A 15,296-nucleotide genomic window follows, 5' to 3' on the forward strand; every position below is an offset into this window, starting at 1 on the left:
TTCTGTATATCAGTAATAACCAGCTAGAAAAAAATAATGGGGAAAAATGTCATTCACTAGAGCAACAAAAAATGCATAAAATATCTAGGAATAACCTTAACAAGATGTGACAGGACCTATATAAAGAAAAATAGAAACCTTTACTGAAAGATTAGCTGGTATTTATCCATCACGTATAGTGTGTCAGGTACTGCGCTGAGCATTTAGCAGATATTATCACATTAATCTGTACAAGCATCCTAGCAGGGTATTAATTTTAAAGATGTCGAAATGGAGGTTTCAAGAGTTTACTTAAATTGTCCACAAAGTATTAAGTGGCAAAACTAAAATTTGAACCCAAGCTCTTAACCGTTTCACGAAGCCACCTCCAGAATACACCATACATACACAGACACAGGAAGTTGGTAGATGCTGTCTGAGTATTATAAAAAGATTTCTTCATTTCACTCATCCATTCATTCCAAAGATACCTACAGAGTGTCTACTGTAGACAAGTACTGAGCTCTGTGCTAGAGATAAAAATGTGAGTAAAATCTCAAGGAGTCTACGGCTGGAGAAGCCACGTACACATATCATCATATATCACCATTGGTGAAGCCAGTGATATTCACTGGTTCACTAGTTAATTCACTAAGGATGAGCAAGCCAAGGAAGAATACTTGTTATTAGCTTGAGGGTCCCAAGAGGGCTTTCTGGAGGAAGTAACAAGCCTTAAAGTGCCTGGAGTTAGCTGGGTAAGGGAACTAGAGAGAGTATTCCAAGTGCAGAGAGCTGGCTGGGCAATTAATATGCGTGGATCCCTCATTTAACCAGCGACTCTTCTGTGAGCATCACTGTGTGCAGGTACAGGTCTGGGCACTGGAGAGAGAGGGGGAACAAGACAGCTCCCCTGCTCTCATGGGGATTGCATTCTAACTGGGCTGGAGGGGTACAGAAAATAAACAAACAGGGAAATAGATGTTGGAGAATGCTAAGTGCTGTGGAAAGATAAGCAGGCACCTGGAGCACTGGTTTGAGAGGAGGGAGGCCTGGATTTTATTTCGAGTGATCTCTGAGGAGGTGGCATTTTGACTCAGGCTGAAGGAAGTGAGGGAGTGGGTCACATAACTCTTCGGGAAGAGCTTTCTGGGCTGAAGCTGGAGCAAGTGCAGGGTCCCAAGGTGGGCGTGTGATGGGCTTAGGCAGCCTGGCTGATGACAGGGATAAAGGGATGAGAGACAGGAGAGGAGGTCAAGGAGCAGTGGGGTGTCCCTTGAGGTAGGGCTTTTGAGGTATGGCAAGAAATTTGGCTTTTATGTTGAGTAGGATGTGAAGCCCGAGAGAAATCTTTCTAAATGTCAATAAAGGAAAAAATACTATCAAGAAAAAGACAAGTAAATTTGACTACCTGTAAAAACCAAGCATCTTAATCTACATGAGAAATCTAAACCAAACAAAAAGCACACGACAGGTGAGAAACAACATTTGCAACCAAAATGACAAAAGAGTAAAATCCTGATTCTACAAAGAGTACAAATTGGTAAGAAAAACAATAAGAACTTATGGAATAGGAACATAAAATTTAGATAACTTTGTATGTCAGACATCATAAAATTAAAGGCCAAAATGACTACAAATGTATATGTAGGGTGTATGATGCATAGAAGATACAAAAATGTAAATCAATAAGATAAACATCACAATGGAAGATGAGCCAAAAATTTTGTCAGATAGTTCCTCTATCTGGGAGAAATTAAAATGGTCGAGGAAAGTTGAAAAGATGTAAACTCTGAATCACAAGGCGATGCTGAATAGAACAAGATAGCATTTTTTTGCATCTGTCAGGTAGGCAAAAACTTCTCAATAAGATAATACACAATGTTGGCAAAGATGCCTTGAGACAGGCATTCCTAGACGTGGCTGTTGAGAATGTGATTGGTACATGTTTTCTAGAAAGTGTTTGGGTGATCCAGAGCCAAAGCCTCAGAAATCCTCGTACATTTTGACCCAGGAACCTGTGCTTTTGGAAGTCTGTCCTAAGTGAATCATCCAAGAACAAGTGCATGAATGACAACCTGAAGACTCTAGCTCTCCAGGATTGTCCTAGAGCCCAGCACAGGTCTCGGCTGTGTTTGGTAGCTGCCTTGGCTAGAGAGAGGCATGGGTGGGAGAAGACAACCCAAGCTGGGTACTGAGAAAGAGAAGCATGGTGTCTTTGGATGAAAATTCACAGCAGCATTCCTGTCTCAGGGCTGGTCACCAGAAGTGAAGAACAGGTAGCCCTTTTCTTGGATGCAGTTCAGCATTTCATAGGCATGAAAAGACATCGAGCCTCTTGGGCATGGCCTCCCACTCGACGTTTCAATCTGGTGTGGCTGCTCAGGGTTTTAACTTTGTCAGCTCAGTAACTAACCAACATTTGATTCCAGGGAGACTTCCAAACGAGTCTGGCATCCAGCCCTATCTAACCATCTCCAACGGCACCTGCCACCGAGGTCAGCCAGCTTCATATGGACAATACCCTACAGCCGCCCCCCCCCCCCCGGAAACCAAAGCTGGACACAGTTCCTGCATAAGTGAACATTCATTCTGGGACTCTGGCCACGGAAAAGCATTTTCCACTGCACTGACCAGCATGCTGTCACCAGACCTTACTAAGAGTCCAGGTCTCATTTATAATGGAAAAAAAACCCCAGAAACAATTTAAATGTTTAGAAATAGGAAGAATGGTTGAGTAAACTGTAGTATAACCATATACTGGAATGTGGTGCATCCTTTTAAAATGCAGTGTATGAATAGATTCAATATCTTGGGAGAAAAGCTCATGTTATAATGTTTACTGAATTGTTGCAAAAGAAAACCGAGAAATGACCTGAATGGCCATCAACGGGGGAGTGGTTCAATAAATTGAGATACATCCATGCGGTGGAATATTACACATTTATATAAAAAAATAAGTTAGATATGTATCTACTGACCTGGAAGGTGTCCCTGATGTATTGTTAAATGAGAAAGCAAGTTGCAGAGAAATGAGCTAAAGTACCATCTCATTTTTAAAGCAAAGTGATACAAATTCTCCCGGAGCGTGGAATGTGTCCATTTGTTTGCATGAAAGAGGAGAAGGTTGGAGAGGGACACATACCTGCCTGTTAACTTTGGAAGCTTTGGAGTGTGTGGATGGGGGCGAGATCAGAGATCCATTTGTCTTTTTAATACATCTTTGGCTTGCCTGTATGCATATCCTGGCATATTACAAGTGCACGTTGCCTTTTGTCACATAAGACTGAAGAATAATTCACTGAAAAAAGAGCCCACAGAATTACATATACTATATTATTGCAATGATGTGAAATATGCATGGAACATTTTAGGAAAAAATAAAGAAAATATTAACAGCAGTTGCCTCTGGAAGGAAGGTGAGATTGTAATGTTTCCTCTTTTTTATTCTTGCCTCTATTTTCCAAATTTTCTACAAGGAGCAAATTGTATTCACTATTGTTTAAAATGTAATGACCTCTGCCGTCTCATTAGCCAATCTTGCCTTTATTTATGACAATCTGGCCTCTGTCCACCTTGTCACCCACCACCTGTCTTTACTGAAATTCATGTATCCATACAGCAAATACTTACTGAATTCTAGGCACTGGGGATGCAGCAGGAACCAGGACGGGGCTCCCATTCTCAGCATCCTTACTTCCAATGGAGTCCCTTTCTCCTGTATGGAACTACCCTCTGGTTCTCCTCCCACCATTCTACCAGCCTCCCTGCTTCCTACTCTATCACTTTTATTGTCCCTATCTGCCAAAGATGTTCCCAGGGGCTCTGTTCTGAGCCCCTCTAGTTTCTTTCTCCACAGCGGGAGATCATATCCAGGTTCTGAATCAGAAACTGCAGACTCACACAGGCCTGGGAGGAGGCAGCTGTTGGGATGCTGGGGGTGGTGGTGAATGTTGGTGTCAATGGTTGCCCAGGACACGAATGCGGATGGTCCTTAAGGTGTGGCCCCTGTGGGGTCAATGCTCCAGAATCATTCTGGGCATCTCTTTACCTCGGTCCTGCCACATGGAGGTATTTGTTTATGCCCAATCTATGATCCAGGCCCCATGGCCCGTCACAGGGTCTAACCTAGAGGAATGAATGCATGAAAGAATGAATGATGTGGTGTGATGACATCACCAGACAGGTTTTAGAGACGTGAGCCAAGTAGATCTGTCAGTGAGGTGAAGTTCAGGAAAGTGAACTGGGGGCTCCGCTGAAGGTTGTAGAGATGAGCTTTATTTCCTTATGATTGTAGTTGAGTATTTTTCTGGTTTCTGGGCTAGTTATGTCTTCCTTTGTGAACTAACTTGTTCAAGACCCTGACCAGTTTTTCAATTATAATATTGTTGTTTTCCTAGGATTAGTAATAGTTCTTTCTCTATTAAACGTATTACTTATCCACAAAACTTCTTGGTGGGCCCTTTGATTTTATTTCTTTCTTTAACCTACACATGCTTTTTGTATAAACTATCGATCTTGTAATATCTTCCATAGCTTTTACATTCAGAAAATGAGAGTCAGATAATTATTTGGGTATATTTTCCTCTAATTATTTTTTTGCCTTTTTTCTTTTTTAAAAAAAAAACTTCTAACTCTTTACTCCATCTGGAATTTGTTTTAGTACATGGTGTGAATTGACGAGGTAACTTAATTCTTTCCTCAGACATTTAATTAGTTGACCTTGCAAAGTGTTTTTCTTTTCTCATTGATTTTTAATGCTGTCATATACATATTTTAATTTTTATGTGGATTTAGGGCTATTCCTGTAATGTTGTTTCATGTTCTGCCTGTCCAGTCTTGGACCACCTCCATGTTATTTGCATAAACATCACTGGTGATTCTGTTTAGTATCTTGTAGGATTAGAATGCCACAGTTCTGCCTTTTCAAAAAATAACCGTTGTCTGCGACTGTCCATTTTTCCAGTTAAACTTAGGTATCCTTTTTTACTAAATTTAAAACAGGTTGCTGGGCTTTTGATCAGAACTGCATTAAGCTTATAAATGAACTTTTCAATAACTTTTCAAAAGGTTAATATTCTAAATTAACCTTTCAGGAGTTCGTCTTTCCACTCAAGATTATGTTATGTCTCTCCAATTATTCAAATTTTTTATCCCTCTCTAAAAGTTATTTTTATACAGTGACTGCCCATTTCTGATTAAGTTTATTTCTATTTATTATATGCAGTTTGTAGTTATCATAAATAAGACCCTTTTTCTTTCTGTTTTATTTGTCACCGCCATATGGAAATGTCATTGATTTTGTGTACTTACTTTGCTTTTGGCTACTTTACCAAAATTTTTTATTAGTTCTAATAGCTTTCTAATTGATTCTCCTGGGTTTTCTGGGTATATTAATATATCATCTGCAAATCATATTTTTGCTGGCTCCTTTCTCATTTCTTTTTCGTGGGTTGCATGGATTAGCTTTCCAATAAGGTGTGAAATCTCAGAGGTGATAGTAACATTTCTATCTCATTCCTGATCTTAATCAGGTGTTTCAACTGTAAGTGCGGTATGGGTTATTGTTCTAAAATGGATGCTCCATCATGCTAAGGAAATATTCTTTCTCCTACTTCCAAATGCTTATTTTAATCAGGGTTACATGTCTAATTTTATTAAATGCTCATTTAGCATTTTTTCAGAAGACCTTAACTGTTTTTCTCTTTTAATGGGATAGTTTGTGCTATCCTTCTTTTTTAAAAGAGATTTTTTAAATAGTAAAGTCATTTTAGAGATTAACTGTCCTTTGTCAGTTAATCCCTAAAGTGGGCTTTAGAAAATTTTAGTGTTGAGTCAGTTTATGTGTATCATAATTGAGAAGGTGGATCTGAAGTGGACCCCTTACATTTGAATCCCATCTCTGAGTAACAGTGTGACTTGGGCCCCCACCCTTAATTTCTCTTTGCCTTAGTTCTTCATCTGTAAAATGGAGATGATATGAACAGTACCCACCTCATAGGGCTATTGTGAGGATTAAACAAGTTAATATATGTAAAGTTCTTAGAAGAGAGTCTAACTAAACACTCACTGAATACAAGCAATATATTAAATGATTGAAAACTTGCCTTGTGTCTGGTACTGAGCTTGGGGTATGGATTTAGAGATAGGAAATCTCAAGGATGGTCTGTCTTCACATGGAGCTTATAGCCTGGTGAGAAGACAGGTGCTTATGAATCAATCACATGGAAGCATGGAAATTTGCTTCTATGATAAGTGCTACCAAAGACAGACACTGGTGTCATGAAAGCATGTAATAGGGGGTGTGAGCTAGTCAAAGAGACACTTGACTGAGAGCTGAAAGATAAATATGCCAAAAAGGGAGGGAAGAGTGTTCTAGGAAGTGAGAACAGCATATGCAAAGGTCCTGTGGCCAGTACAAAGGACTGCGAAGGGTAGGGTTTGTTTTTTTTTTTTTTTTGCTAGTTTTATTGAGAAATAATTGACATACTTCACCATATAAACTTAAGGCATACAGCATGATAGTTTGATTTACATATATTGTGAAGTGATTACCACAGCAGGTTCAGCTAACATTCATTTTCTCATATAGAAACAATGAAAAGAAAAGAAAGAAGAAAAGAATAAAGGGAAAAAAATGTGATGAGAGCTCTTAGGATCTTTTCTCTTAACAACCTTCCCATATATCATACAGCAGAGCTAGCTAGAGTCATCATGTTTTACATTACATCCCTAGTACTTATTTATTTTATAACTGGAAGTTTGTATCTTTTGACCAGCTCCCTCCAATTCCCCTTTCTCCCCATCCTTCACCTCTGGTAACCACAAGTCTGATCTCTTTTTTCGATGAGTTTGTTTTTTGTTGTTGTTGTTGTTGCTTGGGGTTTTGTTTGCTTTTTTAAATTCCACATGTAAATGAGATCATGAAGTATTTGATTTGTTTTTTTCTGTGTAACTTATTTCACTTAGCATGATGTCTTCAAGGTCCATCCATGTTGTTGCAAATGGTAGGATTTCCTTGTTTTTTAATGACAGTATAATATTCCATTGTGCGCACATGCACGTGTGTGTGTGTGTGTGTGTGTACACATATTTATTTATATTTGTTTACCAACTTATTTATCCATTCATCCCTCAATGGACACTTAGGCTGTTTCCATGTCTTAGGTATTGTGAATACTGCTATTATGAACGTGGAGGTTTAGATACCTTTTAGAAGTTAATGTTTTTGTTACCTTTGGATATATTCCCAGAGGTGGAATGCTGGATCATATGGTAGTTCTATTTCTAATTTTTTGAGGCACCTCCATGCTGTTTTCCATACTGGCCATACCAAATTTACAAACCCACCAACAGTGCACTAGGGTTCACTTTTGTCCACATCCATGCCAGTGTTTGTTATCCGTTGTTTTTTTGATGACAATCATTCTAACAGGTGTGCTATCTCCCCGTGGTTTTAATTTGCATTTCCTTCATGACCCGTGATGCTGAGCATCTTTTTATGTACCTTTTAGCCCTTTGTATATCTGCTTTGGAGAAATGTCTATTCAGGTCCTTTAGAAGGGCAGGGTTCAACTGGAAAAGCTGGTGGACATGAGGCTAGGAAGTCACTAAGGACCAGACCATGCAGAGAGCCTCACAGGTCTACAAGTGATTTTTCCTTGTTGAAGAGCATTGAGGAGCCATGGAAGGGTTGATGTAGGTGGGGGAAAGGGGAGGTGACCTGATCAGATTTCTGTTCTGAAAAGACACCCCGAGCTGTTGTGTTGGCAAGGACCAGAGTAAATGTGGCTGGCCAATTAGGAGGTTATTATAGCAGTCTAGGGGAGAGAATGATGTGGGGTTAGGGGAAGTGGAGATAGAGACAGGGTGATAGGTTGTCCATGTGGCTGTGAAGGAGAGGAAGATGTAAGGAAAGGGTAGGGAGGGGCGTCACGAGCCTGAACATCCCAAAGGAGGTGTCGGGTCTGGAGCTCAGAGGGAGGTCTGGCCTGGACTGTGAAGTTGTGAGTCATTGGGGCACAAGGAGGCAGATCCTCTACTGGACAGAGAGGAGGAGAGGCTCCCACACTGAGCCTGGAAAGGAGCCAGAGAAAGAGCAGTGGGAGGAAAGATGGAGATTGCGGTGATGCGAAAGGAAGCTGGGGTCCATGCTGCTCAAGGCATTGTTGCATCACCAGGGTGCCAGGTAGACGAGCAGACTCTCAGGCCCCAGAATCTGCATTTCACCCAGGTCCCCAGGCGATGCCTGTGCACAGCATAGTCTGAGATGCTCTGGTCTGGGCGGTGGGAGGGCTGTTTCCAAAGGGAGGTGCGAATAGCAGCTTTAGAGGCAGCTGAGAGAGAGGTCTGTGAAAATGAAGACCGAACAGTATCCCCTGGACCCATCAGTGACCTTAGTGGACCTGTTTGGGTGGATCAACAGGAGCAGAACGCAGAACTGACAGGGCTGGAAGTAAGGAAATGAAGACCGAAAGTATAGACAGATTGTGTTTTCTAAAAATTCGGCTGTGAAGGGGAAGAGAGTGACAAGGCTGGAGGGAAGTGAGGAGTGGAGGGGGAGCTGTTTTCTTAACGATAGAGTCTTGAGCATGTTTAAAATGGGAAAGTTCTAGTGGAGAGGAAACGACTGAACACGTACATATAACATACATAAGAGAGGAACATATATGAGGTTCTTGAAGATTAGGGAGGGATGGGATCCAAAGTGCACATTGGAAGGAATGTGCTTAGATGGAAGGAGCAGAGGTTCATCTAAGACAGTGTGGAGTAGGCTAGACGGGTTTGCCGTTGGGGAGACAATGAAACCCCCACTGATGGCTTTCATTTTCTGTGGAGAGTGGGAAGAGAGGGCAGGGGGTAGGAGGAGGGGCCTGGAGGGTCAGGAGGCTGTGGAAAACGGAGCAGGTTTGAAATCATCATTCTAGCATTTAATGTTGTAAAAGAGGTTGTTCCATCTGGGCTGCTGGCCTTTTAGTTCAAACTCCCTGAGCCTTCGTTTCCTACCTCACAGAATTGTTCTGAGGCTTGAGTACAAGGATGCACATTTTGTCACCTGGACAGTGGCCGGCACGAGCCAGCTGGCACTCAGTGTCAGTCACCCCCCTCCCCTCCCTCTGTGCTGAGCACCGAGTGGTTCTGGAGGAAGCCCTTGGAAAAGTGGGTAAATGACCCTCTAACACATTGCTCCCACCTCTCCGGGAGGTTCTCAGAGATCTGCCGGCCATACTGAACCGCTCCCTTTCTCTCTCCCAGGCCAGAACTGCACATTCCAACTGCAGGGCCCCAGTGGGACGGTCGAGAGCCCCGGGTTCCCATATGGCTACCCCAATTACGCCAACTGCACGTGGACCATCACCGCGGAGGACCAGCACAGGATCCAGCTCGTGTTCCAGTCCTTCGCCCTGGAGGAGGACTTTGACGTGCTGTCGGTGTTTGATGGGCCGCCCCAGCCAGAGAACCTGCGAACCAGGTACCACCCACCCCTTCCCATGGCCGACAGCTGGGCCCTGAGCCAGGCTCACTGAGAAGAAGAACCAACTGGCCGGCTGGGATGAAAGGTTTATGGTCATTAACAAAGATCTCTGTTTTATGAGGCCCGCCCTCAACTCCTCTGCTTTCTTTACATTTCCCCACTCCTTTCTCCTGCTTGGAGGTTCCCAGTAGGCAGGATTGATGGGTAGGACATCTGGCAAGTCTAGATAGAATGCATGTAGAGAAATGCAAGTCCTTCTATTGAAACTGACTTTGCATGCATCTTGTGTATATGTCGGTATATCTGTTTGCACACAGAGAAATATGCTTTCTTCCTTTGGGCTCAGCAGATGGGAGTTGAAGGCTAATAGTGACTAGGACTTGCATCTTGTCCTCGAAAACCATTAATGCTTTATTGGAATTTGTCTCTGTGTGGTCTTGGCTGTGGATGTAGAATTGGGAGTTTGGGGAAGTTCCCACTGTCTCCAACCCCATGGCAACTGATGGATGAGAAAACTATGAAGAGGGCGAAATATCAAGGAGGGAGACAGGGAAGGAGGCCTCTGCAGAAGGGGCAGGCTTTTCTGGGGCAAAGGTAAAGATCCCAGAGTCACAGCCCTCCAGGTTTTGTTGCCCTGGTGGCCTGCCATGCTTCATCACCAGTCTTGTCCTGGTCCTGCCGGATAGGCTTTGGGCTCCCCAGGGAGACAAAGAGTTAATGGTTTACCAGTCAAGCCCTGGGGAGCCTAGGGTGCTAATTGATGATGCACTAATGAGCAGTTCCCAGCCAAGCCCTTAACCTCAAGGCTTTGTCTGAGGTACTCTTGGAGCAGAGTCATAAACAGCATTCCCAAGACAGCACCAGCCCTCTTCCAGCTCACTGCCTGCCCTCCCAGGCAGTGCGGAGCTGAGACTGCCAAGCCTGCAGCAGAGATGGGCCTCTGGGACTCCCCTGACTAGTAGCCCCTCTTGGACAAGACCAGGCCTGTCCATCCACCCTTGACATTCCACAGTGATTGGCGCACAGTAGGTGTTCAGTGAAACTTGGATGTAGGGACTGGAGTCCTCCTCACTGACTCATCCCCTAAATGTTTCATGAACACCTACTACATCCCAGACACTGGCCTGGGTGCTGGGGAGGCAGCAGGGAGCAAAACAAAGCCACTGTCTTTCTGGAGGTTACATGCTAACTGGGGAGGCAGGCCTGGACTTGAATGTGTGAATTTAGAGTTCAAGGACATCAGGGCTAGAGATATAAAATCGGGAGACTGGGACTGGATAGTACTTAAAACCATGAGCCTGAATGAAAGCCCATGGGAGTGAGTCCCGTGCATCAGATGTCCAGCTCAGGTGACACCATCTGTAGGGCACCCCCATAGACGCTTGCTGATGAATGTGAAAGACAGAAAGGCAGATCAGGCCAGGGGGGCAGTTGGTTGGGGTGCAGATGGCTGAAGTTACCTTCCAGCTTTCTTTGCTCTTAAGGCAGGGTCCGCGCATGTGTGGTCAGAGCTCTATTTTCTGACACTTGGGTTTTCTGGCTCTGAGAGTGAAGTGTACAAGACCCCAGAGGTGAGGATTGCTCTGGCCTGGAAGGGTGGGGGTTTCCATGACCTAGGGAGATGGTCCTGGCAGGGAAGGCCCTGGATATGTTCCCAGCCAGGGCACAGCCCACGCTGGCCAACCAGCCATGTTTAATTAAGGCTCCCAGTACCTTCACTAGGTCACCCCTGCTTGGGCCCCTTGTCCCTGTCATCTTACTGATGTGCTCATTTTGGTTCGTCTCAAAATCTTACACAGTTTTCCCACGCAAGCGCTCTGCCTCCACAGTATCTGAGATCCCATCTCCTTTCTTGCATCTGCTCCGTGCATTTGTGTTTTCTTTCTTTTTACTCAATTAGTCTTGCCGGAAGTTTGCCTGTTTTATGGGTCTTTCCAAAGTTCCAACTCTAGGGCTATCAATTTTATTCCTTTGCTATTATCTAACTTACTGATTCCTTTATCTTTATTCATTCTTCTCTCCCACTTACCTTAGGCTGGTGTCGCTCTTTTGTTGTTTCCATGAATTGAATTAGTTTCACTATTTCTTGTTTGAGAATAAAAACATTTCTTAGGCATTTTTCCCTAAGTACAACTTTGACCACATCCCATAAATTTTGATGGATAGTTGTTATTTTAGAAACAGTCTCTAATTGCAGTTTTGTTCCTTCCTTCCTTGACTCTAGGGGTTTTTTTCCCTCAAATTTTCCAAGTAATATTTTTTATACTCAAGAAATTATTATCTAGTTGTATTGCATTATGATCAGATTATGATTTCTATTTTGGGAAATTTGTTGACTTTTTTCTCTCAGTATAAGATCATTTTTTTGGTAAATGTTCTATGACTATTTGAGAAGAATATACTCTGCAGTTGAAGGGTGAAAAAATTCATGTTATTAATATTGTTTGATTTTTCTAATTTCTTATTCATTGTCTAAGTGATGTCTGTCAAGGATCAGCAATGTGTTGTCTTCACATTTTCACTATTGTTTTTGACAATTTCTCCTTTTATCCCTAGGTTTATACTCTTCAGCATGTATTTTTAAACATCAAATCTTCAGGGTGAATTATAGTTTTTTCAAAATAAAAGTTATCCGTATCCCCCATTTTTTTGCCTTAAATTCTACTTTGACGCCAATAGTACCACTTTTGTTTTCTTTTGCATTTATTGTCCATCCTTGTCAATGCCTCTATTTTTAATACTTCTATGTCATTGCTTTATATGTATCGCTTAGATTTTTGTTTTTAAATCTTTTGTGAAGATTTTTATTCTTTAACAGATAAGTTTAATTCACTCAGACTTTTTGGTGATTAACTGCTGTGTTTGTTCTTATATAGTATTTAATACTTTCTCTTTTTAAGCTTCCTTCCTTACTTTCCTTATTTCCATTTTTTCATCTTTAAGTGCAAATTTTCTTTACCTCTTCTATGATTTTTATTCCCCTAGTGGTTAATGTTACTTCTTGAGAGCACATTTTAAGCTGTATTTTTCTGTTAACATCCTGTCTAGTGGGTCTCGTTCTTAGGTGTCACCACTGCTGCATCTTGTAGAAATTCTTTGGTGTCTGTAGCATGTAGATGCATGTCTCTTTTTCCTAGTTTCCCACCTGGGCATATATAGTCTCTCTTTTTACATACCTTAGATTATTTCCATGAGAATTTAGGAGGTCAGATTGAAGGAGAGTTTAGGGGAGTTTAACATGTTGTCTTGGCTCTCCATCTTGATCTGGACATTTCTCTTAAGATTTTTCTTCTTTTTGATGCTATTGTGAATAGAGTTATTTTATTTTTGGATTATTTATTGCTAATATGTAGAAATACAACTGAGTTTTGTGTATTAATTTTGTATCCTGTGACCTTGCTGGACTTGTTATTAATAGCGCAGATAGATTTTTTTTATTATCTGTTAATAAAAACGGTTTTAGTATTTCCTTTCTAATCTGGATGCTGTTTATTTATTTATGCTTAACTGCAGTGGATAAAACCTCCAGTACAGTATTGAATAGAAATGCTGAGGTGGACATCCTTACTTTGTTCCTGATCTTAAAATGTTCAGTTTTCCACCATGAAGTATGCTGTTAGCTGTAAGCATCTGGTAGACGCCCTTCTCATGAAGCTTTTTAAGCAGAGGATTTTGGTATAATCTGGCTGCAATGTGGAAAATGCGTTGGGGTGGGGGCCAGACTGGTGGCTGCCAGGCCAGGCAAGAGATGGTGGTGGCCTGAGCTAGAGGAGATGGCCTGGGTTTGTATGATATTATGGGAAAGTGTGGTCCCTGGAGTTCAGCGGGGATTTACGGGAATTGTGGAGTGGGTGCATGACAAAGGAAGGGATGGAGGATGAGTCCACGGTGTCTGGCTTGGAAGCAGAAAACATGGTGTGAATTCCAGTTTCCAGTAAAATGTGTTCTCCAGGGTATTTTGTGCACTGATGTTTTTCTTCATTCATCTCCAAGAACAGGAAGGTCACCTCCTCTCACAGTGTTTTTCTGTGAGACAGTAGGGCACGGTGGTGACAAGCCTAGATTTATACACAGCTGGCTTCTGCATTTATTTGTGCTGTGACCTGTGCAAGGTTTGGCTTCTCTGAGCCTCATCTGTAAAATGGAGGTGACACTGACCCACCTTACGGGGTTGTTGAACGTGAGCCACCTGCTCCACATCCCTGAGTGGTCCGTAAACACTATCTGCATCCTTCCATGTCCTTCCTTCTGTTCTTAAGACCTAGGAACTCAGGCTGCTCTAGAGGTCTTTGGCACCTGTCACGACACTTCCTCTGTGGTCCATCCATTTTAGATCAGATATGGAGGATGGACACGGAAGAAGGGGGTGGGCTAAGGAGAAGTCATTCCTCGTGGGTGGCGATACAGATCACACGGTGGCCCAGCAGTGGGGCAGGGCTGGCAGGAAGCCTGCAGCAGGGTCCTCTCTGCATCACTGGGGCTTTCTATCTCAAACTTGACAGGCGTTAAGTTTTCAGTTCTGTTCTTTGTGCATTTCTTCCCTTCCCTTCAATCCTTTCCCCTTTATTTATGGATGCATTCCAACAAAAGGCTAAATCATCACCACCCCACCTCACTCCCCAACCTCTTTAAACTCACCTTTCTCCACCTGCTTGCTCGTGGGTTGTGTTGTGAGCAATGAGTTTCCCTCCTGGTTAGATTCTGAGCTTCTTGAGGCTGGGAGTTAGTCCTTCTACGATGTCTGGCTGTGGCTGAGCCATGCAGTGAAATATACATCTTGCACGTGGGTGATGTGAATTTGAGTTCCAGCTCCTCACTAACCACTTGGCATAGACAAGTCACTTTGATTCATATCCTCAGTATCCTCATCCATGAAGTGGGTATATGAGTATCTACCTTTAGATTGGTTGGTGAGGGTTACATTAAATAATGTGCACAAACTGCTTTGAATTGTGATGAGATATAAATAAAAGGAATACTTGTATGTTGGTAGAAAAACATTGGAAAACACAATTAAAGCAAAAAGATACACACAAAAACCCAGTAAATTTATAAGACATGAAGTAGAACAGTGGTTGTCAACTGAAAGTGATTTTGACCCCCAGGAGACATTTGACAATGTCTGGAGACACTTGACAATGTCTGGAGACACTTTTGTTGTCACAGTTGGAGGGGGGCCATGGCACCTAGTGTGTCCAGGCCAGGGATGCTGCTAAACATCCTACCCCGCACAGGACAGCCGCCAACAACCAATGCCAGTGGTGCTGAGGCTGAGAAATCCCAAGGTAGGTGATTAAGGAGCTAAGGCCTTTAGACATCCATAAGTGCTAACCCTACTTCTGTGTCAGGGACCTTGGACAAGTGAGTCAACCCATCTGAGCCTCAGTTTCCTCCTCTGCAAAATGGGGAACTCTCAGGGATGCTCTGTAGCGGCTGTTGCACCTGGCATCGCTAGTGAAGAGGTGCCAACAGGCACACTGCACACAGCTTGTTCTACGTGCAGATGCCATTCATCTCTCAACGACTCCCTTTCTCCACCAGGAGTTCACTGCCATCTTCTTGAAAGCATCTCACATTTCATCTAAAGCTAGTCACAAGGAGCAACATCCCAGGGTGCCAGAAGGCAGCGTCTGGCTGCTTGAAATTAAATTTACAATAGAAGCTGATCAGATTCTTCTCATAATGGATCAGGGTGGGAAATGGGGGCAGGAGCTCGTCCTGAAGGCTGGGGAGCCTGTAGGAGTTTGGAAATTAGCAAGGAAAGAACAAAGAGCCTCCCAGATAATGCAGTGTCAGCCCTGCCTGGATGAATTACTGAAACAATCCCCACATCCCGGCTTTTGCA

The 15,296-nt window shown here is 42.8% G+C and overlaps 1 protein-coding gene across 4 annotated transcripts in view; it reads left to right on the forward strand.

Annotated features, from left to right (window-relative positions):
• Nucleotides 1–15,296, forward strand: part of LOC123614610 (CUB and sushi domain-containing protein 2-like) — a 131,471-nt gene that overhangs the window by 51,367 nt on the left and 64,808 nt on the right. For all 4 annotated transcript variants that reach the window (XM_074358031.1, XM_074358030.1, XM_074358033.1 and 1 more), the window contains exon 2: nt 9,232–9,448. In XM_074358031.1, the coding sequence (XP_074214132.1) occupies nt 9,232–9,448 (217 nt within the window). The remainder of the gene's footprint in view (nt 1–9,231; nt 9,449–15,296) is intronic.

Source organism: Camelus bactrianus, chromosome 35 (genome assembly GCF_048773025.1).
Source record: "Camelus bactrianus isolate YW-2024 breed Bactrian camel chromosome 35, ASM4877302v1, whole genome shotgun sequence".
NCBI lineage: Eukaryota > Metazoa > Chordata > Mammalia > Artiodactyla > Camelidae > Camelus > Camelus bactrianus.